Below are 25,461 nucleotides of genomic sequence, written 5' to 3'. Positions count from 1 at the left end.
TTTAAATATTAAATTTAGACGTGAATTTTATCCACACATATATAAATTTTATTCACATAGATATCGATATTCATGAATGTTTATGAATATTAAATTTATATTTTTAAATTAAAAAATAATATAACCAATTAATAATTATATTTTTAAGCAAATTAACAAAATATGACATTATGAAATTCTTATTTGCCTTTATTTATATTTCCTAAAATCATTAATTTTTAAAAGGTCACTAAAAATAAAATACCACCCAAAAGGATGATGGCAGCAACTCAATGTCATCGATTAATTGTGATGGTCGTGGTGAGTTGCACCGCCACCTTATTCATATTCGGCGGCTTCCGATGAGTTTGATAGTCATCTCACTAATGCTTTAGGAATGCAGTGCGAGAAAATTCCGACATCTGGTAAAATTGAATAGAAACAAGCAAAAGGCTTTTAGTAAGTTTTGTGCCCCTCAATTAAAATATTTTTCTATGTTTTTGTTGGGAAGGTATATTTAAGAATATATGTTTTTGTTTAGGATTTTTTTATGTTTATTCATTTTTTTTAATCCAAATTTACGGGAAAATGGATTGGATATTGGATATCCCTCTAATGTCCATACTCATCCAATATCTATTTGAATATATTAAAAAACACGCACATCTATAAATATTTTGAATAGATATTATTCGGTCCAATTGAACTGGATATATAAATATCTAATTTGGATGGACCAATTTACCATCCCTACCGTCAATAATGATGCAAGCTCTTAATAGAAAAAAAAAATTAGTTTTGATAAATGTGTCATAAATGTATAATTAATGCCATTAATTTCTTCTTTGAAGAGAGAAAAAATGTAGCCTAAACTTTGTTTGGCTCATAAGCAAAGCTAGAGTGTATTTTGTGGTGTGCTGAATGATTAACATTAATCTTAATTAGTTCAACCATTTAGCAAAGTTTAAACAAACAAATTTCATTCTTATTCCGCGATAAAAATTTACCTTTAAATCAAATTGTATTTGTCTTTCTTTTTTTTTTTTTTTCCATCTTAGATATTTGAATTAGTACTCTTAATAATCTACCAAAAATTTGTGCTGTTTTCTTTGAGGGAAAAAAGTAAATGACGAATTAAAAACACAAAGAAAGATTTCCAGTTACTGTTAGTACAAAATTGTCAAGAAAAAGAAGTTGCAATAATTGGACTTTTCAAGATATTATCAAAGGCCCATAAAATGTCCACATCAAGGTTCATGTGGGTGGCCCATGGAGGCTATTAAATGCGCCCACCGGGCCCATCAGAAGACAACATTGTCACACCTCCACTACAGGAAACATAGCAATTTACTTTGGCTTCACTCCTCTGCAATGATTGTATTCTTGGAATTATCCATTATATATATGAAAATTGAAATTTTTTTTAATGCAAACTTTAAACTTTAATTAAAAAAATTAAAATTAAAGGAGCAGGACCCCAGGACGACAGAAATGACGCCATAGTCAACAGTGCTAGAGACTGTAGTGTTATTTGTTGCCCCGGTGTCACCCTGTGTCAGTTGAAATATCATTGCAATTTTAATTAAGGGGGAAAAAATTGTATATAATGAATATGGGGTTTTATGAGGATTAAAGAAGAACTTAGCACAAGTCTTATTGGTAGCTTCCAAGCTACCACTAAAACAAGACCAAACACAAAATAGGTCATCACAATATTTTGTTTGTAGGCCTGCTTAGTTGCTTCCCATGGACAGAATGAAGTTACATGTGCTTTTATTTGCACATGTGATGAGATAAATTGATGTCTATTTTGTGTTAAGGAGATATGATTTGAGTGTAACTAATTAGAAGAAGAATATAGTATAACCGAGTTTCAATTCCCACAAAGGCATATATGATTAGGAATTCTAACATTAATAATAGATCAGAAAAGAAGTGAAACATCTTGATCAATGAAAGGAAAAAAGATACAAACACAACCCATATTTAGGAACTATCGCGTCCCCACAGAAAGATTATGCTACTAAAAGATCATTTCTGATTTTGTATGCCTACAAAAAGATTCATTTTCGTTTCCAATCGGTAAGCAAATACAGTGACTTAGAGACAACGGCTCCGTATCGACATTGACAGATAAATTTACAAATGATATAACACAAAAATGACATTGTAATCCTCCTAAAGCAAGACCTCCAAATCTTAGACCTTGGAAAGGAAAAAAAAAAAAAATCAAATAATTAATGAAAAAAAGGAAAGCCTGGACTACTTGCAAAGTGCAAAATCTCGTGAAAACTTCTGTTACTGGCTGCAATTAATCTGAGTTCGTGTGCCTCAATATCAAAATGACACCTGCTGAAGAAAACAAATGAGTTAATGACCCAGGAAAACTGACTGTTTTTATTCAAAAGGAATATTTAAATTAGAAACCTACTGAAAGATGATGGTTTCTTCTGTTCTAAGATGAAAACAAGCCAATTCCGTCCAAGGCTTGATGATCCACAGTGAAGTCACACTATCTTTGTTGCATATTTTGGACCTCTTCATATATGGAACGGAAAAGAACAGTGGGAATATACCTCTCGCCGAAGCTTGGAAATATAGCCTTTAAGGTTTATAACCATAAAAAAGCAAGTCAGAAAAGCAGAATCTGGTAGATAATGATATCAAGATAAGTGCATAAAGTTTGGGGCTTATGGTGAGAAAAATATTTTCCATTCTTAGGCAAATTTCCAACAAAATTCTAGATATGCATAAAAAGCTTGTCTTAACTTGATTCTTGCAGATTTTGTATGCATGTGCATGCATGTGAGTGTGAAGAATAGGAATAGCTCCTTTAGTGGGGCATTTAGACATCCAATTGGAATCAACAAAGAATGCGACAATCTACAAATGATCTGAAAAATCCACCTTCTGTTCTTCATGGACCTTTAAAAAAAGGATGATATGTTTGCCTTCACAAGAAGCAAACGAAGCAAAGGCAAATAATCAATATAAGTCACTATTCAAGGCCACTTTTAGACACAAAAATTGTTTGCTGAGTATGGCTGAAGACCTCTGTAGCACAGAGGCTTTTTTATGATGCCTCAAATCAACTTTATGAGCTTGATGTTTGTGTATTCTACTCAATAATATAAGTTTGCATCACATACTATATATGCTGCTCACCAACCAAGCAAATATATTCTCATAAAAACTTCAAAACAAGTTGCTTCGTGCTTTTGACCAGTAAAACAATAGTGTACATACAAATTAAAAACAAAATTCCTCACCGCAATGAGTTTTCCAGAATTCTCAGGCCTTCTTGCTAAGCTGATTGCTGCAGCAGCAGCAGCTCCTGATGAAATGCCAACCTAAAAGCAGCGTGGAAAAATAAATTAGCACTATTAGCTCTTAAAACGAGAGATATTGTGCTCTACAAGCAAATATAGATATAGCTGATAAAAAAGGTGCAAAAAGGGAGATGAATTCAGAAGGTGGAAGGATTATTTGAGGTTCACACCCAGATAAGAAGCTTTCTACACCGGAAAAGGCAATGTAACGGTGAAACATTTGTTCAGCTTAAATGGGAAAAGAACGGGTTTCAAAAACCTTTCAGGTGGAAAAAAATTTGAAAGATTTTGTTAGGTCTGTAAGCGAAAACTTCCAGCTGAAGGTTAGTCATGGCCGAACTAAAAGGGGCAGCTATAGAGGCTTTAACATCATGTGAACGATACTAGCACATTACCAGCAAACCTTCCTCCAATGCTAATCTCCTTGCCATGTTAACAGCTTCATCATTGGTAACCTGCAATTTTTAGGTCAATAAATCTAACATTAGAAGTTCATCGAAACGACATCCAGCATGCGAAGAAACAAACTAAGAAACCTAATAAGCAATTTCTATATGAATGCATTATTCTTTGAGCCAATCCAAATCAAATAGAATATGAATTCAAAAGCTCAGCCCAAAGGAGGACTTGATAATAGGGTGCATCACCTAGTGGAAAATGATAAACCATAAAACAGTCATTCTCATCTCAGTCAATCATTGTATTATATATAACACTGTATATTTAGAATTCTTCAATTCATATCTACTACTGAGATTTTGATACATAAAACTACTGTCTAAGACCAAGAAACTAAATCTTCTAGTATAAGTGACCAACTATGTGTGATCCCTTGCATATTGTTCCTTCCCAACAAGAGTTCCTAGTCCATAGGACCACATAACGGAAAACTATATAACTTAATAGGGTAATACAAATCCCTGCAGGAAGAAATATAACAAGTAAGGACCAAAAATTACACTCTTATAGGGATAAATACTTCCAAATATGTGACAGATTCAACCTTTTGATGTATACATTGTCGTCAATCAGACCAATTAAAGCTTGGCAGTATACTCATAACTACTCACAAGGGACTTAAAGAAATAAACTGATTAAACCTCAACAATTTCAAGCATGAAAGTAGATCTGTAAGGAATAATAAAAATCTGGAACCCAGAAGATTAATAAAACAATATGCAAACATTAAAAAGTATTTTCTTTAAATCACCAAAGTGAAAAGAAGCGGAAGAATTTTTCTTTACCTTGATAACCTCATCAAGCAATTGCACATCTAAGATGCTAGGCACATAACCTGTACGGAGGTATTACAGCTGTAAGCAGGAATGACAGCTAGAAAAAATTCACAAAAATTAAAGTGAAGATAAAATGCTTTTACCTGCATTTTCTCCGGATATTACACTCCTTTCTGCAGGTTCAACGCCGACTACCTAATTAGACAAAATAAGAAAAATTAGGAAACCATACCCTGTCATTCAAAAGGTACATAACACCGACAAGATGCCACAATGAAACTCACACATTGCCACTCAGCAGATTCATATAATGCCTGCCCTATGTACATTTCTTCAAGGAAATGAAGTTAAACACTCAAATTTCACTTAAAACTACCTTATACCTTCTACTGATACAGTTGAGACAGTTGCAAAGCAAACTTCGACTCTGAAAAGTAATATTGAAATCTTATAGATTATGAGCCTGTTCCCTATCATTCCACCATATCAGAATTCAGATCTTACCATAGAAATCTATAACTTAACTTTAGAATACATAAGAGACAAACTGCACAAAACTTATCATAACATTGAAAAGATAAGTGTTCAAGTTCTTCACCATAGTAATATCCTTGCCTTAATTTCTTTATTCATCATTTTCAAGAAGCGGCCAGTGCCTGTAATGGTACCACCAGTACCAATTGCAGCAACAAATATGTCAACACAACCCAGAGTATCCTCCCATATTTCTGGTCCAGTAGAGTCAAAGTGAATCTGAAATTCATGGGAATCGATCTTGATGAATGCAACTATAGAAAAAAACAAACAGCATTATTAAATTAGGTAATGCAGAGAAAACATAAATAACCTTTAGATTAGCCATATTATCAAACTGTTGAAACATGTAGGCATTTGGAGTGTTCAGAACGATTTCTTCAGCTTTATCAAGGGCTCCTCTCAGACCTTTCTCTGGGTCTGTCAGAATAATTTCAGCTCCAAATGCACGTAAAAGGATTCTTCTTTCAAGATTTGTTGACGCAGGCATGGTGACTATAAGTTTGTATCCCTTCACTGCCGCCACAAAAGCAATTCCAAGTCCTGTATTTCCAGTAGTTGGTTCGACTAACACAGTCTGCAAAATGCAAGAAAAAATTGCATAACATGCGTTGAACATGATCAAAACTAAGACGCCACTTTCATAACAATACATCTAAGCCCAAAAGTTTAAAAAAGAAAAGGCAGTTAGGAGATAAAAATATCTCAATGTGCATTTTCACAATGATTATGCTAAATATTAGTCGATTACCTTCCCAGGAGTGATATCTCCACTTTCTTCAGCATCAGTTATCATACTATAACCAATTCTGAGGTATCAAATATTTACAAATAGAAGAGTCAGTAATTACACATCATTAGTGCGCATGCACAACCTTATAAGATACTACAAAATAGATATTGTAACTTATCATTTACCATCACAAACAAATACCCCACATACTGAACGATAGTGGGTTGAAGTAAACATTGAATGCTTTCAGTATCCAAGGCAATCAGGCAAAATGTAAAGAATGTTACCTGTCCTTAACACTACGGCAAGGTTCCATAGATTCAAGCTTAGCGGCAACATTCGCGACACAACCTTCTGTAACTTTGTTGAGATACACCATTGGTGTCCTCCCAATCAACTATATATCAATTTTGTCAACAGCTGCTCATATCAGTAAAGATTTTAAAAACATGCCAAGTATTTTACATTTTCAAAGAAGTAGATTGGTGACATAATACAGGGGCAAAAGGATAAAAGCAGAACCTGGGTTACGTCCTCGGCGATGTTGACACCGTGGAAGTCATTTCCTTCTTCTTTTTCAATTTCTCTGGTGCTTGTGGCGTAAAGCGAGGAAGAAGAAGAAGCAGCAGCACCAGCTTTGGCGGAAGCAACAATGGGTAAAATTCTTCTTCTGGTAGCAAGCGCGCCGTTTATTGATGATAAGCTTGAAGTTTTGAAGCGTGCGAAACGGTGACGTTTTTGAGATGTTATGTTCAGGGGATGAGGAGGGAGAAGCTGAAGCGAAGATAAAGCCATTTTGGTGTTTTTGGGTTATGTGAGGTTTTGGGGAGGTTTTAGATAAATGGGCAGTTAAAACTATAAAAAGGGAAAGTTGAGGCGCTATTTGTAATTGAAGACAAGTTATACGACCAAAAGTAAAATTTGCCTAAATTTTAAGGGCACCTTTGTTACAATACCCTCCTTTTTTTTTTTTTTTTTAAATTTTCAAACGGTAAATTATGCTAAAATCAAATTCAGCCACACATAATAAAACTTACGGTAGCCCAAAAGTAGCTAAAAAATAATATAACTTACAGTAACTAAAAAATAATTATCCAATATTAAAAAATAATAGCATATAAAACAAATGAAAAGTCATGAATAATTATTTTTAGATTTGCTGAAGTTACTTAACGAGATCCTCAAATTCGACATATACATTAGGTCATTTATTTGAATTTAAGAGTATTAATAATTTAATTTTCCTCCACACAGTTTATATATTTTGTTTTAACAGTCCACTTAATGCAGGCAAATCATTATTATAAACCCAGAAAGTAAAAAAATGAAAGAATGAACCAATATGATCATTAAATATCTTTATTCATACATGATCTTCTCCCCCTCTTTGTACAATGGAGTGTTGGCATTGCAGTTTCAGTCTCAAAAATCTGCAGCAAAAACACTTTGAAATTCTCACCTTTGTAATGCAGCAAAAATCCTATTGCTGTATTTCACATCAAAATGTTTTGAAACTGCCATGCTATAAAGAATGCGAACTTTCTTTTTCACCAAAAATTTGGTTGTGATGGTATCAATTTTAATCCTTCCTCTTTCCCAGTAACAGTCCGAGAGAATCGCCTAGACTTGTGAATGTTCCTTCTCATGGCAGGAACTTTTCGAGCCACAGCCTGCCATATCATTTGAACAGCATCACCTTCCTTGGAAGGGAACTGAAACTCAAAGAATCTCTGAACCTCTTTCAACCTGTCTCTCATGTGAGTCCATTCATCCTTTTTGATATTCCTGACTAGGTTTATTAGAAAATTTCCCTTCACAGCATCTGATGTGCGTACAAATATGCAGAACTCGGAGTAGTCAAGAATATCTTCATAAGGGAGCTCAATTTCATCACTGATGATGACAGGTACGCAATGGCTAGCTATAGCATCAAAGAGGCGGTTTGATGATGGGGTGTCACCTGCAATGTTGAGGCAGAATTTGGAAGAGTGCATTCCCTGGCTAGCTTGGTGGATTCCATTCTTTTGAACACTTCCAAATGAGAAATGCACATCTTTTTCATCTTTTAAAAGGTAAAATAATTCATGTCGTACAGAGCCACCCTGAATTTGAGCAACAAAATAAGAATATAAGCAACTACAGTGATATTAGATATATAAAAGAAAAACAAGGACACCTAAATTAAAAAAAAAAAAATAGAGAGAACAGATTGCATGAACAGGCATGAGAGCAAAGCAGGTCTAGGTGAGAATATCTGGACGATGTTTAACAAGATCAAAATGTTATGAAAATTTTTTGAGACAAATTAATTTGGAGATATTTATTAAAAAATGCCATCAGGTACACCCTTTCTTCACCAGCAAGAAAAACCATAATTACACACAAGTCCATATAATTATGCATAAAATATATGGAGAGCTAGAAAATACAGATATTCAGAAAGTTAAAGAATGCAAGATCATGCCATTTAGAGAAGTGGTTACAAAACCAAGAACAACTTTTTTGACTAAGATTTCCATAGACATAGTGATTCTCAATCAGATCCATGTTAAAGTTCAAGATGAAAGATGTTTGTTAAAAATAATTAAAAAAAAAATCTCATAAATATTCCATTTGAAATCTTATCCGCAAAGTTCTCCATTACATAATGGATCAGTGTCTTGCACAAGAAAAATTTCTGTGGACTTTCCCAAGACTTGCCACAAATCAGAAGATATACATCATCTTTTTTACAGGAGCCTGCACACAGGATGGTACGTGGTATGGGAAGTCTTGGCAGCAACTATAATGCATTAATTACAGTTCTTCAAAAAAAGGTTCAAGGAGTATGCATGGCCAAAAGACAATGTAAGATTGTCTGCGGTAGCATACACAAAACATAGCAAACTTTAGGAAGTGAACAAATATATGCAAGGGCTAACATGGAGATCCAATTTCCTGAAAAAGATTCTAGAATCACAACTAAAAATTATCATAATTAGTTGATTCGATGACTCTCAATTCAGATTATATAGAAAAAAAGTGGAAGGGCAGCAGAAGACTTTTCACTTTTCATCGTTCATTAATTAATTCATTCATAGGTAAAAAAAAAAATTTAATAGTAATAATAATAATAAAGAAAAGATGAGATATTAGACACAAGTACAGACAAATGAAAGGACTTTCGAAAACCACATAGCATCATAGTTTAATACTACGAGGTAACGTGTTTAAAGAAGAAATTTTAGGATAATTAAACACTTATATTTCCACCTTGAAATCTATTGCAAACAAGCAACAACAGAAAAAGGAAGAGCACTTACATCTTTTCGGTATATGGCTCCTTGGAAGTACAGCAAAATTGGACGACTGTCAAACTCAGATGTATCATTGACATAGGATTTGACCATATGTTTGTAAGGTGCAATAACATCTTTATCAACATTGGCAATGTGAGGAGGGTACCTCCCAAAATCCGCAAGTATGAACATTGCTGGCCACAGCTTCGTCCTAGCATCTAACATACTATTGGGATGGTGAGCCACGATTAAATGGTCTCTTCCACCAGACCTCTTCCACTCTTCTTGACTTGTCACAAATCTCACCACCTTCTCTTGCAACACTTTGTTGTTGATCTTATTTTTTTGTGGACTCTTTTTGGAATACTTGTTATAGCTCAATGATGAAAAGAATGGTACAAATATAATATCGGCTCCACTAGAGTTGTGCACTCTTATTGCACCACAAGCACTTGGGTTGTCAGGAATCTCCGAAGCAAGGAGATCTAGAGTAAGCCAATACTCTATGCTGTGTTGCAAGTTCAAACCACCAGGATAGTGTGGTATTCTTGTTCTAATATCAGGCCAAACACTACCCCCTTGTGATTTCCAATCTAAAAGCTCAAAGTGAAACTGAGGAGGTAAATCATACATATAAACCTTAAGAACTCCTTTTTTATTTTTATTGCACTTTATATCTTTTTTCTTTTGGGGTAACTCTTCTTCTTGCACACTATTCTTAACATGATCTAGACTCTTAGGTTTTGATTCTTTTGAACTACCGTTATCAATTACGGAAGGGGGTGCGGAATTGGACAACAAACTATGGTCAACGAAATGAGGACTGCCGGTAGAACGCAATACAAAGAACCAAGATAAGGAGAACAAAATTGACGTGATTGCAAGCAAGAAAAACAAAAAATTTCGAGAAATAAAGCCAAAAGAAGACGCATTCCTCTCACCCATTGCAATACGCTAATCCAAGAAAATCAGCAATGCTTTCAAACAACAGCCATTTCAATTCAAGATCAATTGAAACTGATATGATTCTAACAAGATACTCTTGAATGCAAATTTTCCAATAAAAGCTGCAATCGTTTGCAGAAATGAGAAATAACCAGAAGGTCAAATGAGCTTTGGTCTAATACTAAACAATGAAAGAACCCCATCACTGCACAAACAGATATCAAATGATTCCTCATTCACCGCTTCTCACTCCGCATTGCAAACGACAAGTGAAAAGAAACCAAACCCAGATGAAATCTAATCCAATCTCACCAACCCACAACAAAAATGCCAATAAAAGCAAGAAAACCAATCAAGAATGAGAAAAAAACAAAATGGAAGTTGACGTTTAGTTTCTTGCCGCAAAGCTTGCTCAGAATTCGTACCGTAAGGGAAAACCAAGAGGGGAACGCACCAAACAAAAACAAAACTGTTGTTGTTGATGTAAACTGTGTTTCAGTAGTTTAGTTTTCTTGCTTGGTGTCTCTTCTCTTGTGGGCAAAGACTTTCAAGTAGCGTGGGAATAGGGTCTCTCTGTTGAAGCGGGCTTTAGTTCTCTACTGGCTTCTTCTCGCAGCTGGCTGGCCTTATTTTAAAAAGCAAAAAATTATATTAATTATGGATCAGTTAAATAATTAAATACTAGTACTTTTTTAGTTGTAACTCGAATCATAATTATGAACAAAAAAAAGATATATAATAACCTTTTTTATTATATATTTAAATACTAAAATTCAAGTGTTATTAAATATAAACTATTTTAAATTATTGAATGCAACTCTTGCCTTGAATATAAGGTAACTCATCCACCTCCATACTTTAGTACTTCTTCATTTATCCAATAATATGTCAAAAAATAATAAAGATGAATACTTTTAAATTTCCCTAGGTAGGAATTTGGTGAGTAACTGAAATTTAGGGGTCCACTTGAGTTGCGGTGGAGATAGCACAAAAAGTTGGCCAAGGACAAATATTTTGAAATAGTTGCTTTGGCTACAATAATTGAATTAGGTCAACTAACTAATACATTAGATTATTAATATTGGGGAAAACGAAATCATATATAGAAAATAATTATATATAACCAGATTTGTGATTAGCAAATGGTTAGGTATCCTTGTGCTAATCACAGTTTAAAACCAGGGCAGGTGAATCTGGAGCCGAACCCCACTGCTCAATTTTTGTATTTCCCATGCCCTCATCATCATAAAATAAAAAAAGAAAAAATTCAATCCAATTCTTTCTCCACAAGTTAACTGAGTCTTGATTTAAAATTTTAAATAATCCTGGTAATTTGTGCAATATTTTGAAATGTTCAGCGGCAACTAGCATGAACATCTCTGGTGACCATTTATAATTTTATAAAGAACACCCAGATCTAGATACAATACACCCCACTATGCTATAAGTGTAAATACCCAAATGCTTTATTATTATCGCATAATTGCATCAGTACGAGTCTTTATTTTGCCATTTTTGTTTTAAAGTATTGTTGTTTCCTAAGCAAATATCTAGCAAGATTATGCATATTGGGTGGGACTTGGTAGCATGATTCATGAATATACTATTCCCAACTAGAGTTTAAATTTTGAACCAACTTTGTTCAAATCCTGGAAAATGGAAATGATTTTTCATTTAGGGATCTGCTGTCACGTTCCTGACAGTGACTCAATATTTTAAGATGGTTAGCTCACCAACACCTGCTTCCTCAAAGTAAACAGATCTTATCAACATTTACTTGCATTCAGTGGTTCTTATCTTTTCGGACCAAAATGATACACAATTGAAGGATTGTGCACTTACGTTGGCATGTATCATCAAAAACCCATTTTCAAGAGAGACTCACCGGAGACCCTTTTATATTTGAACCGGCAGTCTTTTTATTAGATAGGAGTTGGTCGTCCCTCGAATATTTGAGAGAGTTAAAAAATTTGAGCGGTGGTGTCACATCAAATATTTGAGAGGGTTAAAAAAAAAAAATTGTTCGACCGGTATGTATTTACCAAATATTGTCACCGGTGTGCCTTCATAATTAAGCTACAGGCGCCGCTCAATGCTCTCATTCAAGTTTGATTTTCAATGAGAAGAAAAGGGAAGAAAAAAAAAAATCTATTGAAACTTCCTACATTAACTCTGTAATGGGGAACTCTAAATATTTAATTTCAAAATTAGCCGAGTCTACTTCTAGATATTTAGACAGAAATCTACCTTCCTAAAACACATGAAGAACTCGAAACATTGCTCGTATAAGTAGAAAGCGAGGTGGTTTACCACCAAGCCATTCAGCAGTTACCTCCACATATATCTTTAGAACACACGTTTGCAAGACTTGGTACTGAATTATAAATGCGCACAGCAATCAACTCTAGAGTTATAAGGTCATCAAAGTATTATCTTGCCATCAACAAATTTTCAAGTATCAATGGTGCAATAATTGGTAATGGCTACCAGGGCCAATCTTGCCCTGATTTAGGTTATTGTAACCTATTTTCTACAGTTTCCAAGCTATAGCACTACAAATCCCTAATTTGAAAAACCTCATGGAGATTTGTTTTTATAGGTTAAAGCAAAAGATCAATTACAAAATCCATGCTCCGGTTTCATCGGCTTCTTTAGTCACAGGAGAAACAAAATACAGCTTAAAAGAGATGTAAAAAAGTTCTTTATGTGGACCGAATAGGAGTGACGAATATCAGTCCAAATAATTGGACAACCTTATGGAAGTGATTAGAACTGGAACAGCATTTCTGAAGTATATCCAAGTGCCTCGAGGTGAGCAGCCATGGCCTTGTTCATTGGTGGTGGACCACATCTCAGAACCTGCAGATGCCACAATAACAGTCACTGCTACAGTAATTTTTTTTTTGGGGGGGGGGGGGGGGGGGGGGGGGGCCCCAAGCCTCAAGATCTTTTTGCTTCTTGTCAGCCGAAATTAGATAAAGCATGATAATACACACGTCCACATAGATTTCAGATAAATATTCAACATGAGAATGATGAGCTGGAATATTCAATCAGTGTCCAACAAAAGAAACGATGCTTACATGCCATCCAAACATGTTAAAGAAACACAAAGCAAAGAATTTGGGTGTTAACCTGAATATCAGAAGCAGGTGCGGGACAATGGGTTTGAATCATTTCCTTTGAGACAAAGCCAACACCACCATTCCACGATTCAGGAGGCTGATGAAGTAAAACAATGATAAGAAACAACAGTTTTCAAAAAAATATCATATCCAATCAAAATCAATCACAACATACTTTTAGGTGGGTTTGCATACTGTAACTTTAAAGATTTAGCTATTGCTAGACTGATAACTTAGAAATTTTAGTGCAACCTAGCCAAATTTTAGTCTCATAAGTTAGCTTTAGTTCGACCTATCTGCATCATTGGGTTAGGATTGCAACCAAACATGAAAATGTGTTGAAGGTAAGAGTTGCTTAAGAAACGCAACTAACCTGATTCAACACATAGTAGATTGTGAATTGATCAGGGTACTTCGCCGCAAATCCATCCAATTCTTCCTGCAAATACATCATATGATTTGATTATGATACGGTCTCATTAGTTAAAAAAAAACACTTCAAATCTTCACATATTACACGTTCGGCCTTCTCAACTCCATTTCCATACCAATTATCTCAAATTACATCATCCTTGGCCATTTAAACCCACAATGATGACTATAATCACATTCAACATATGATATGAAAAAAGGTGGCAACTGTGGAGATTTACACAAGGAACTATTATAAAACAAAGAAATATTTATATATCAAATATAACCACTGAGAAGAAGATGTTACTTTGAAAATTCAACCAAGTTCTTTCCTGCAATGCTCGAAGAGCATTTCTAAAACCTCTAAAAGGTTCGAGATCACAAGCCTAGGCTCTTTGCAGGAAACTGATGCAATGGGTTTAGGTAGGTCTTTACTAGCTACTATGGGCTTTGACAAAGAAAATAACATGAAAAAAAGAGAAAAAATGAGAAACCCACTGAAAGAAAATTCTCATGTAAAAGATTTAAAATTTAAACACCACAAACAGGTACTGAGTGGCAGAAGGGGCTGCACATGTGAGATGTGACTGAGGGGAAAAATGAAAGGAGTAATGTAATCCTTGGGGCCGAAATTGACATGTATTAACATAGAAGTGGGTATATATATACATATATATTCAGCTCATTTGCCTCAAATTTCCAAAGGATCAATTCCTATTTTCTGTTTACTCCTTGATTAATTAAGTGGGGAAATATTACTCTCCTGATTTTGCAATTATTGCTTGATGACCAATTAAAATATGCACCAATCCTATAGTTCCCAGCATGCATACAGCTACAAACAGGTCTGTGTGATAGTCTATCGGGGATAAATGGACCATATCTATGTGGAGTTCTGTTTTTAAGTACTTCAATAAAGCAACTATAACAATAAATAATAGTGCAATAGAAATGCAGATTACCTTTAAAAGAATGTCCTCATATGTAACATTGGCATAAATGAGGTGCACCTTTGTCTTGTCATTTGGGTTCTCTAATATGGCTCTAGTAACCTGAAATGAAAGAAGCAGTGGAATAAATGAACACCAATGTCGGATGGATGATAATACCCAACAACTATTAGAAGCCAAGATCCTTAAAAAGGGACAACATTGTTTCTTAGCAACCTACTTGGAACATTGGAGTGATGCCAGAACCTCCTGCAGTCATCCCAAATGCTCTGACCTGGCCAGGTTGATACCTGAATCGACCCTGGTAGCAATAATTTTCCAAGATCAGCAGTCCAAATGAGAGATTTTTCAAAGAATTGTTGTGAATCGTACATGAATGACAATTATCCACAGACAAAAAAATTGCGAATAAGTAATGATTATCCACAACTTACAAAACAAACATATTCCACATGAGCTGAAATGAAAGTTTGCTCCTGAGCATACCTCTAATTGATTTTCCACAAGAAGCAAATTATACTACGACATTGATTGGGCTTTAATACGTGAAAAACAATTTTCTATGATTAGATAAATTATGATATGAGATTACCTCAAATCCAAAAAATGGAAACAGGATTCAAATTTTTAATTTTTGACGTTACTTGGTATGGATGTACAGAAAACATATGTTCCTTTGTAATTGAAACATTATGACAATTTTGTTAGGAAAAATAATATGTACTTGCAGAACAATATATACATTCTTTTTTTTTTTTGGGGGGGGGGGGGGGGGGGGGGGTTGGTGAAGCAGCATTATGACCTTGCCGTCTAAGCACCATTAAATAGACAAGTACATTAATCATTCAATTCATTAAGAGAAAAAACTGAGATAGTCTCAACTGCTATGGTAAAGAGTTCAATTAAATAGTTCACAAAAAATTATTAACTCCGAGTTATATTGAATAACAAGAATGAACAATACACATCCATGCCCAATGATAACTTCTGTTGTTACTCGTTATGCACTTGAAACATAATGGCTTGTTCTAAAACACACTATGATGTTTGCCACAGATTGCATTGAATTAACACTAATTAGAAGTGATAACAAACATGTGGCATGGTAAAGATTATTGAAAAATATACCATCTGAATGGGATCCAACAAAAATCATCTTAACAATCTCCTTTCTTTTAATGTCACAGACTAAAGATTTTATTTTGGCAGGCCGGGGGGGGGGGTTGGGTTGTTGTGAAAGGGAATAAATACTCAGGCAGCCAAAAGGAAAAATGTACCTTGGGTCCCTTCACGGCAAGATAATCACCAACACGCATCTCACGGAAATGGTGTGACATCCTTCCTTGGGGGTACATCTACTTACAAAAAATCCCAGAGAGCCAATAAACAAGGGGCAAAAATTGAAAACAAAAATCATATACATAAAAAAATAAACCCAACAAAGTCAAGATACTAAGAGATAAGTCTTTATTTATACCTTAATAACCAATTCAAAATGACCAACATCAGAATCCAATGTGGTTGGGGTATATGGTTTAATAACCTCTTCACCCTGACTATCCTTGCCCCTGTTTCAGAATACAAGGAAGAATAACCAAAACTGTACTAAAGAAACATAAAACATTAGTGAACTTTCATTTTATCCATTAGAATCATTTACAACCAATACAGTAATCCAAGCAATGACAACCTTTTGACAAGGAAAACAAGAAATAAGATGCATAGATCAAGAGCAACAGTTCAAATGAGATGTTGCCTAATTTCAACAAGAGGGAATGCAGAGGAGAATTCATTCAACAAACCTGCAACTTATATGTTGTCCAATTGGAAGACCCAAAACCGATGTAGGCGTTGGGAGTTCAAATGTGAACTTTGCCACATTATGGCTCAGCTGTAATCGCTTGACAAGCTTAAACTCCTTGAAATTCTCAGGATCTAAGGAAACTGTAGACACATATTATTGGTTTATACAAGTAACAGCACAGATAACAATTCTGATAAACCATAGAGAAAAGAAATTCACACAGAAGCAGGTTCCAATTTGCAACGAATAAACCCTATTGATACAATATTTCAAGAAGAACTGAAACATTACAAAGCATTCATGAATAAGGTTTGGCTTAATTGAGCTCAGAGTTGGGATTGCTATTGTAGCTTAGTTCTCGTACACTTACCCAAGTTTGAGCTTCTTTGTAAGCCAATTTGCGATTATTAACTTAATCTAAAGTCATTTCAGTGCCAAAGTCAAATATAAACTAACCCATTGTCAAACAAAAATTAGTGATCATAATAAAGATTATCTATTCTTAGAGACAAACTAAACTCTATAAGCCCTTTTTATTCTGTGAGTGCCTTCTAGAATCCGTGTAGTCGGATTGAGGCAATTTTTGTTGAGCTTACAGTCAAAATTGTCAAATTCGGTTGACAAACATTTAAAAAACCAGCTATCATGAGAAAACCTATATCACACAGTGCATAAAGCATTGCTTTGCAGGTAACTCATACGGAACTAATTAGCTTTATTTCCATGACCAAAATGATTGTCTTTGCATTGTGCAAAAACCCAACACAAAGGAACCATGAAGATGTAGCTAAAAATATAACTTCTTCAACAATACACACAGAGAGGGAGATTAGAAAATAAAAAGGATTAGCAATAGGATGGATCTCATATACTTGAGATCAAATCCAAGATTTCAAATTGTGTAGCATTTGGTTTCACAAAAATGCACAATTTCCATTTATCTCTACTCTTAACATTGATTGCATTCAAGTTAACATCATAGCATGATCTCTCCAAATAAAAAATACCCACCAACCGCTAAATACAAACAAACAATTTTAATCGCATATCAAAGATATTAAAGTCCCACATCCAAACATATATTATTTGAAAAATGTAACAAATTGAGTTAAAGGTCAAACCTTTGGGCTTCTTAGAGGAATACAAGTAAGCAGCACCAACAGCAATGGCCAAAACAGCCACAGCTCCACCAACGAGAAGCTGAACATCTAAGTTCTGCAGATATTCCATATCCATGATGATACAGAAAAGCTCACCAATAGAAGAACTAAAAGCCTCGGATTTATCAATATATGTATATAGAGAATAAATTTTTAACTCAAAAATCAAAACAAGAAATGGAACCAGTAAATGGGTGGGAGAGAAAATAGTGTGCGGTTTATTCCATTTCTTATCTTCTGGTGCTCTGTTTGTTGTGTGTTGGCTGGTAAGCTGCTATAATGGAGAATTTATTAAAGAAAGAAAATAGAAGAAAATGTTATTGGTTGGTAGGTGCAAACTTCAAACTGCGAAGATTTACAAATAATTCCCTTAATTTTTTTTTTTCTTCTTAATCTTTTATGCTGATAAATTGAATATTGAGGGATTCGCTTTACCTACCAAGTTCTTGAAGTGAGGTTAATATATCATCATACATGTAAATACTTCTGCATATTATTTAATTAATAAATAGATTTTCTTTGGCTTTTTATTGATTAATGTTTGGTCAAAGATGTTCGACCAAAAACAATTTTGCAACGAAAGCATGACTGAATGGGTGGAATAAAAAGTAGTAGATTTAATACATAATATTTTATTTCAGTCGTGTACAAATTTTTTGAGTCAAGTGAGATGTACAATTATGAAAATTCTAAAATATATAATTATTTAATAAAAAAGGAGAAAATTTATCTTTTTTTCAAAAACATAATTATAAAATTTCACAAAACTCCCTGTAGATAACGCAATTTGAAGACAAATTGAATTCATTTTAATTAAATTGAAAGAAATCTTCCCCACATATATGCACATACTTAAAAAAAAATATGTCTTCACCGCCTTAGTAATGGGTGATTAATTTTGTTCTGAAATTTGTAAACAACCCAATGATTTAAATAATAAAAATTAATTATAATTTTATCGACTGAAATCAAAGAATTTTTTAATTTCTTTTATAAGCTTGAAGCTGAAGGTATAATATCGAATTTAAAATAGAAATAGAGTCCCTCCGTTTATTTTAATGCTGATTTGGAGATGAAATAGCCAACTGGGGCGGCGGCGTTGAAAACGAAGATTAGGAGTCCAGTCACCAGGGGTGGGCCCAAGCAGGGGTAGTTCGGTAAATTAACATATGCCAGTCCACCTACTACCGACAGTGGTTTTAAGCCCGCACGTGGTTTTCAACCATCAACTATTCAACTTACTTCTGTTCTGAGGTGCACGTGATGGCCATTGCTGACTTCTTGGGTGCGCGGGATAAAGTTAATACCTTATTTAATGGGTCCCCCCTTGGGGTCCCCCTAAAGGGTGTTTCCCTGTAGGAAACTTTGGGCTACAATAGGTTTTGGCATTTGAGATGCCAATATTGGCTTCGCCAGGCCATCGAGATTCAAATATTTTATTATTGAATCTCGTGCAAACTTGGACCCTAATAAGGTAAAGGCCTTACTCTATTCTTATCGGAATAGCGGTCTTGGAAGAGGGATACCTTTTTGGTTTTAAGCCTAGATGGGTTTCCCTATGTGGTATCGGATACTCGGGTCTCACTCTGGCTATTAAAATATAAAGGAATAGAAATGAATTTTAAGTGGGAACCACAAACTTATAAAATGAGAAATAGAAATCTCATTTTAAAAAGTAGGTAGGAATAAAAATAGAGAATAAATTGATATTTCTATTCATTTATCATTTTGATTTTAATCTATTCTTATTTGATTCTTAAACTGTAGACTAAAATATTGTGATTTGCAATTATTAGAAAAATAAAAAATTATCAAATTCACAAATAATTCAAAGAAAACTACAAATAGGCCCCACAAGTTTGCCATTCATCATGGATTTATCCATCCTATAATGATTGGTCAATTTGTTTATGAATTTGTACTATACTGATGAAATATATATGGGTGTGTTTAGTATTGTTTTTTAAATATTATTTTTATTTTTGTTTTATAAATTAAAAATAATTAGTTTTTAGTGAAAATAAAAATACATTTGATTAATTATTTTCTAAAATGGTATTTGAAATGAAAAAGTGAACATGTATTTTGTTGTTTGTGTGAAAAAGTGAAGACAATGAATGAGAGTAAAAAAAAGTATTATAATGAAAAAGTTTTAATAAATATTTTATTTATTCTTTTGTAACTGTAAATTTTTATTTTATAAAAATGAGATAAAATTAAAGTTTTTGAAAATTGCTAAAATAATACATTATCATTATAGAAAAAATTATTAAACAAATAATAAAATTGTATCATAAAGTAAATATCGGTCATGGAGTCCACACGACAAGCAATATAAATTGTGGGAAAATGCTAAGGAGTGAGAGGAACGAGAGAATGACAAGAGAAACAGCATTCTCTCCTGCCGTTTCGCTTCTCGTTTCTCTCGCTACATAAAACATTAAAATAATAAAAGAATGAATAAAGAAAGACTGTTTTAGCGCTTCGTGTAGAGGGAAAAGTTAACAAACCCATCTCCAGCCCTCACTTTCCTCTCTACCTCACGGCTTTCGGCGTGCCTCACCAGCTTTTGTCTCCCTCACGCTTCCAGAAGCTCCCTCACGGCTTCCGACGTGCCTCACCAGCTTCTCTCTCCCTCACGCTTCCAGAAGCTCCCTCACGACTTCCGGCGTGCCTCACCAGCTTCTCTCTCCCTCACGGTTCCGGCTTGCCTCACCAGCTTCTCTCTCCCTCACGCTTCTAGAAGCTTCCTCACGGCTTCCGGCATGCCTCACCAACTTCTCTCTCCCTCACGCTTCCAGAAGCTCCCGCACGGCTTCCGGCGTGCCTCACCAACTTCTCTCTCCCTCACGTTTCCAGAAGCTCCCTCACGGCTTCCGGCACGCCTCACGCTTCCAGATCCCTCACGGTCCTTTCCCTAGAACTAGTAATCTTAATTACCTTTGCTTCATACAAAAATGGAAGGCTTTGCACTAGTAATTTTTTTTTTCTGGGCTAAAGTTCTTTAACGAATAGGATGATGGCTAGCTGTTCCTCCTCCGCCGAGGTATCTCATTTGTCTTTTATTTTTTTGTTGCTTTTGGGGAACAATGTCTTTGCTCTCACTGTTTGTCACTCTTGTTTCATTTAATTTTTTTACACTTTTATTTTCTCGGTTTTGTTCTATTGGGTTTAATATTTTTTGGTTATTCTGCGATTAATAAGTTGTTTGATATTTTCTAGTTTGGATCTAATTTAAGAACTTTTGTCAGTTGGAGTTTTGTTATTTACATTTGAATGACTTGAAAATGCAAATGTGTTAGCCTTATGGGCAAGAATCAATTTTGATCAATGCTGAGGAAATTGCAACAGTTTTGAGGTTTATGTCAATTGTATGTATTTGCAAGGCTGATTTTGTCATTTTTGTTCATTAGATAATTTACTGGCACTATCATTGTTGATGGAAGTGGTTGAAATTTAAACTTGTACTTGTATATCTATATATATATATATATATTTTTTTCAGAAGGAAGTCATCTTTGCGGGCATGATGGTTTATTAAACATTTGTTTGAAATTTTTGGTTCCCGTCAATTGGGATATAATGGTTTGTTTGTTCTTGTCATATGAAGTCGAAAAATGTAATTGTTTGGTAAAAGAATATGTGGAATCAGATATCTTTGGATATGACAGCAATTTATAGTGGATTAATTGCATGCTTAGTGTAATTTTTGCTCTGTTTTTAACAATCGATTAATTGCATGGTTGATGTAATTTTTGCTTTGCTATGTTTTTAACTTCCAGGATTGTATGCATGCTGTTTTTTTTTTTATATTTTGGCAGTTTAAGTAGTTTATAAATGACGATGTCATCTAGTACAAATGAAACTCGGAATTCATTGCAAATATGTAACGAATGCGGTGAACAAATGGAGTTGTTCACGTCACGTACTACAAAGAATCCAAATCGCAAATTTTGGAAATGTAGAGAATGTAAGAAATTTGAATGGGTAGAAGACCGTAAATGCAGTGAAGAGAAAATTGATTTGTTAGTGGAGGAAGTTAAAAAGTTGGCATTGGAGATTGAATGCTTGTCTGTTAAGTTTCAATTAAACTTTGAAGAAGACAAACACCATGTTATGATTTGATTAGAATACTTGTAATTGTTTTACTATGTTTTATATTCAAGAATTTTTTTTAAGTTCTTTTAATTTGTACTATGAACTGAATTTACTATTGTAATTATAATTCATATCTAAAAAAATGCAACAATTGCTAACGGACCCAATAATAAAACATATATATTGGAAAATGAAAAAAAAATACAAGTGCCAACAAACAAAAACAATACAATAACCGAACATTTGAAATGATTTTTTAATTTCCCACTTTTTCTAACTTAAATCCCAATTCAGACAGTTCCATCATTCCATGCAAATGCTAACAAACAAATGCCAACACAATAACACAAGAAACCGTCAACCAAACAGAAACTGAAAAATACAGCAAAAACCCACAAAGAAAAACAAAGAAAAAAGGAAATCATTAATTATACTTCCGCTGTTGGCTAGTGAAGCAAAGAAAATTGAAAGGAAACTTTTTGGGTCATCATTATTTACGGACAAGCTAAACTTTTTGGGCCACTTATAAGAAATTATCTGTAGTGAAAGGAAATTCATTATGTAGTGAAAATACTCGTAAACATTAACACAAATGTAAGTGAAAATAATCGAAACAAGTTAAAGTCAAACATAAATTTGTCGTCTCAAGCCAAATCTAACTGAAATGATAATGAAAATAATCGAAACAAATATAAGTCAAACATCAATTACGGCGATTGTTGTCTTCATTACATTGTTGATGTAACAATTGTTGAAAATTCTCACTTGCAGATCCTTCATCGAAGGAGAAGAATAATGTGACTGCAAAGCATACGGTGGGACTGATTGCTATAATACACAAAAAATTAAAATATCATTATACATTGTAAAAATTTGACAACGTAAAATATAAGTATGCATTAAGAAATTTATAAATATAAGTATACTTACTGTGTGCCAGCTATAAGGAATTGGTTCGTAAATATTATTTCCACCAACTTGAAATGGGTATACAGGTACTTAAAAAAAAATTGTTAAATTCATATTAAAATTGTAAAATTAAAATTTACTTGTGAATTTGTTTCTTACATTATAATAGCCTAAACTCCCGTGCTGATTGAGATTTGCATTTACATTGCTTCTTTCGTGAAACGTCTACATATACTCAACAACATACTTAGTTACATATGTTAAAAATAGTTGAACTAACATTAATAATAAAAACTCAAAATAATATACCATTGTCATGTTGCTCTGCTGTATGTTGCTCTGCTGTGTGGAGACTTCATTAGTCATTTCAAAAGATGCTGAAGCATTTTCTTGCAAATCCTATAAAATTATAATATACAATATAATTAAGAAAAAATTAAGATAAAAGATAAAATGAAATTATAAAACATATATATGCATTCAAACAAACCTTATTTTTTTTCGACTGTCTTGTTCTTTTGGGCATGTTTTTTTCGGAGTGAAGATTGTTTCTCAAACAAGGAGGACGCCCTTTGCGACGTGCCACTACTGAATCATTAATTACATGTTTGATGTTGTTGCTGCTACAACTTACTTCACCAATAGCAGTTGTTTCCACACTTGCACACCGAATTTGCTTGGGCAGATCCTTCATTGTTTTATTAATCCAATCCAACACAAATTTATAACTACTCTCATTATCAGCAGCTATGTTTGCAACCTCAGTGAAATCAGTACACATTTTGTCATATCTCTCTTGCTGAATGGATGAATTCTGCATACTATAACTAACTTTCACCTTACTATAACATCTCTTCACATATTTCCTCCACCTTGATAAAATGTACATCTCTGGAAGTATTTCAGTATCATGCCGTATCAGCACTGAAAGGGCATGTCTACAAAGAATTCCCCTAAACTGAAACTTTGAGCAGATACAGCTAACTTCACATTCAGTTTCATCAAACACAACCTCAAAGTTTTTTTTCTTTCCTTGTCCAAGTGATTCACTGATTTAATATATTGACCCAACAGAATCCATTGTATCACAATACATCAGTGCAATTAATTCTTGCTGGAATTATTTGAACTTAGCAATTGTGTACATCTTCTCAACTTGTTTTTCCATCTCATATCTTGTTACACACAGAGTGTTTTTACTGAAACACTTGGCATCTGCTTGCCATTCCAATTCAGCATTCCTTTGCAATGCATTTTCATATTGCTTCACAAACTGCTTTAAATTTATTTTTGAGTTAACAAACCCATCGAAAAATGCATTCATACTTTCACTTCGCTGCGTTGTTGACATTCTCGCCCAAAAACTGTCTTTTAAATAGCATGGAACCCAATGATACCTCTCATCATATAAACCATTTAACCAAGCATTATCCCATAAATCATATGTTGTAATCATGTCATTCCAATCTTTCTCAAATGCAGCAGGGCTCAACGAATCATAAACAACAGAAAGTAACAAAGAAATAATACTTTCACGTTCTTTAAAAGCCCATAACTTCTCAGGCACCTTCTTCATTATATGCCACAAACACCATCGATGCCTAGTAGTAGGAAAAACATGCTCAATTGCCTTTTGCATTGCTTTATCTTGGTCAGTAATAATACCAATGGGAGGAGAATCAGACATGCATGATAGCCATGCCTCAAATAGTCACGTAAATGTCTCCGTATCCTCGTGAGAAATCAAACCGCATCCTAACAAAATAGAATGTCCATGATGATTAACTCCAACAAAAAGGGCAAACGACATATCATACTTGTTCGTAAGATACGTGGTGTCAAATGTTACAACGTTTCCAAAATATTTATAAGCTGCCTTACTCCTCCGATCTGCCCAAAATACATTCTCCAATCGATCCTGCTCATCCAAATCAATGCTAAAAAAAAACCCATCGCATTTAGCTTGTTTTGTCTCGAAGTACTTCAAAATTGCCATAGCATCTCCTTCTCCAAGCTGTAATCGTCTTGCTTTATCAACAAAATTTCTACAATCTTTTTCTAAAAATGACACATTTTCATGCCCACCAACTTCAACAACAATAGAATTAAAATTTTGGGCAATATTAATTCCCGTAGAATCATTCATTTCAATTTGCTTTTTTACACTTGCACTAATTCTACGGTTACAAGGGAAATATCTTTCTTTGTCCGGACTCAATCCATGATTATGCTGAAGGTTTAAAGTTCGAAGAATCCATTTTCCCTCTTCATTTACACAACCTCCTATTTTAGCTTCACAACAGGCTTCAACTTCAGCATATTACTAGATCTACTATCTGCTTTGCCGCTACGGCCACATGCAAAGGTCGCATATTTTACAGTCCCATCTGTCACGGGCTCGCTTGGCACTCAAGGTGGATACACTTAGAAGTGGAGGTTAACTTAGAAATTGGGCCACCAAGACAACTAACTAGCTGGGGTGCACTTAGCAAAACCCCCACTAAGGCCCAAAGTCCACCAAGGCCCAAAGGTCTAGAACTCTCTACATATTATCCATTCATTAGAACTTTCTAGGACTCACCACTTGGGTCCCTTAGTGTTTTGCCACTTGTAATAGAATTATCTAGAATTAGGCATTCCACCCCCTATAAATATGGGTGCACAACCCTCATTCTCACAACAACCAACACACCCACACAACACTCCTAGCACACTAGCTCTCAAGCTCTCTTGTACAAACACTCTTGTAATAATTCAAAGTGTAATACAATCATCTTTGGCCATTCCACTCTTACTACCCTTAACATTTTCTCCAAGTGTGTGTGCTTTGCTTGTTTAGGGAGTAATCTAGGCTTACTTGGCGACTCACACGCTAAGGTCGCTCAAGTGCTGCATGGGAACTTGCTGCGCAAAACTATCACCCCGTGACAAGTGGTATCGGAGCTACGGTTTGCACCCACATGCAAAC

General features: G+C 34.4%; 4 protein-coding genes across 8 annotated transcripts; all 4 read right to left on the bottom strand.

The window, feature by feature from the left end:
* Positions 1 to 2,079: 2,079 nt before the first annotated feature.
* Positions 2,080 to 6,741, bottom strand: LOC18043836 (putative inactive cysteine synthase 2). 5 transcript variants are annotated; one of them, XM_006437199.2, is made up of 11 exons: positions 6,333 to 6,741; positions 6,098 to 6,207; positions 5,829 to 5,886; positions 5,391 to 5,654; positions 5,159 to 5,296; positions 4,687 to 4,738; positions 4,553 to 4,602; positions 3,704 to 3,763; positions 3,249 to 3,329; positions 2,411 to 2,581; positions 2,080 to 2,328 (listed from the first exon to the last, which is right to left on the bottom strand). In XM_006437199.2, exons 1-10 carry the CDS (start codon positions 6,603 to 6,605, stop codon positions 2,492 to 2,494), a joined length of 1,176 nt encoding a protein of 391 aa, XP_006437262.1. In that variant the 5' UTR covers positions 6,606 to 6,741; the 3' UTR covers positions 2,080 to 2,328; positions 2,411 to 2,491. The 5 variants fall into 5 exon arrangements, with proteins under 5 accessions (XP_006437262.1, XP_006437261.2, XP_024042330.1 ...); XM_024186562.1 differs by lacking the exon at positions 2,080 to 2,328 and adding an exon at positions 2,887 to 2,930 and having other exon boundaries at positions 2,512 to 2,581; positions 3,699 to 3,763; XM_006437198.2 differs by lacking the exon at positions 2,080 to 2,328 and having other exon boundaries at positions 2,494 to 2,581; positions 3,699 to 3,763.
* Positions 6,742 to 7,143: 402 nt separating this feature from the next.
* Positions 7,144 to 10,640, bottom strand: LOC18043835 (probable arabinosyltransferase ARAD1). The gene is made up of 2 exons (XM_006437197.2): positions 9,113 to 10,640; positions 7,144 to 7,912 (listed from the first exon to the last, which is right to left on the bottom strand). Exons 1-2 carry the CDS (start codon positions 10,031 to 10,033, stop codon positions 7,358 to 7,360), a joined length of 1,476 nt encoding a protein of 491 aa, XP_006437260.1. The 5' UTR covers positions 10,034 to 10,640; the 3' UTR covers positions 7,144 to 7,357.
* Positions 10,641 to 12,446: 1,806 nt separating this feature from the next.
* LOC18043834 (NADH--cytochrome b5 reductase 1) lies at positions 12,447 to 17,954 on the bottom strand. The gene is made up of 9 exons (XM_006437196.2): positions 17,448 to 17,954; positions 16,325 to 16,466; positions 16,000 to 16,090; positions 15,800 to 15,877; positions 14,743 to 14,823; positions 14,535 to 14,624; positions 13,532 to 13,597; positions 13,169 to 13,255; positions 12,447 to 12,892 (listed from the first exon to the last, which is right to left on the bottom strand). The coding sequence occupies exons 1-9, from the start codon at positions 17,560 to 17,562 to the stop codon at positions 12,800 to 12,802; spliced, it is 843 nt and encodes a 280-aa protein (XP_006437259.1). The 5' UTR covers positions 17,563 to 17,954; the 3' UTR covers positions 12,447 to 12,799.
* A 4,274-nt stretch (positions 17,955 to 22,228) lies between these two features.
* On the bottom strand, positions 22,229 to 24,180 carry LOC112099147 (protein FAR1-RELATED SEQUENCE 5-like). Its single transcript, XM_024186256.1, has 6 exons — positions 23,639 to 24,180; positions 23,128 to 23,542; positions 22,803 to 22,892; positions 22,653 to 22,718; positions 22,350 to 22,412; positions 22,229 to 22,243 (listed from the first exon to the last, which is right to left on the bottom strand). The coding sequence occupies exons 1-6, from the start codon at positions 24,178 to 24,180 to the stop codon at positions 22,229 to 22,231; spliced, it is 1,191 nt and encodes a 396-aa protein (XP_024042024.1).
* Positions 24,181 to 25,461: the final 1,281 nt, after the last annotated feature.

Source organism: Citrus clementina, unplaced genomic scaffold (genome assembly GCF_000493195.1).
Source record: "Citrus clementina cultivar Clemenules unplaced genomic scaffold, Citrus_clementina_v1.0 scaffold_4, whole genome shotgun sequence".
In the NCBI taxonomy this organism is placed as follows: Eukaryota; Viridiplantae; Streptophyta; class Magnoliopsida; order Sapindales; family Rutaceae; genus Citrus; species Citrus x clementina.
The sequence above is the reverse complement of the archived record's forward strand: the minus strand, read 5'-3'. Positions and strand labels throughout refer to the sequence as shown.

Bases quoted from the DNA above. Each gene is read 5' to 3' on its own strand.
- LOC18043835 (XM_006437197.2), bottom strand. From the start codon at position 10,033: ATGGGTGAGAGGAATGCGTCTTCTTTTGGCTTTATTTCTCGAAATTTT. The intron at 7,913-9,112 runs GTAAGTGCTCTT...GCTCAAATTCAG, and splicing joins GAGCCATATACCGAAAAGAT to GGTGGCTCTGTACGACATGA.
- LOC18043836 (XM_006437199.2), bottom strand. From the start codon at position 6,605: ATGGCTTTATCTTCGCTTCAGCTTCTCCCTCCTCATCCCCTGAACATA. The intron at 6,208-6,332 runs GTTCTGCTTTTA...ATTGATATATAG, and splicing joins TCGCCGAGGACGTAACCCAG to TTGATTGGGAGGACACCAAT. The intron at 3,764-4,552 runs GTAAAGAAAAAT...TAAAAATTGCAG, and splicing joins TGCTTGATGAGGTTATCAAG to GTTACCAATGATGAAGCTGT.
- LOC18043834 (XM_006437196.2), bottom strand. From the start codon at position 17,562: ATGGATATGGAATATCTGCAGAACTTAGATGTTCAGCTTCTCGTTGGT. The intron at 16,467-17,447 runs GTTTGACCTTTA...ATGTGTCTACAG, and splicing joins TTCCTCTAAGAAGCCCAAAG to TTTCCTTAGATCCTGAGAAT. The intron at 12,893-13,168 runs GTTAACACCCAA...TGGCATCTGCAG, and splicing joins CACCTGCTTCTGATATTCAG to GTTCTGAGATGTGGTCCACC.
- LOC112099147 (XM_024186256.1), bottom strand. From the start codon at position 24,180: ATGTCTGATTCTCCTCCCATTGGTATTATTACTGACCAAGATAAAGCA. The intron at 22,719-22,802 runs GTATATTATTTT...GAGTATATGTAG, and splicing joins AGCAGAGCAACATGACAATG to ACGTTTCACGAAAGAAGCAA. The intron at 22,413-22,652 runs GTAAGAAACAAA...TGTGTATTATAG, and splicing joins GGAGTTTAGGCTATTATAAT to CAATCAGTCCCACCGTATGC.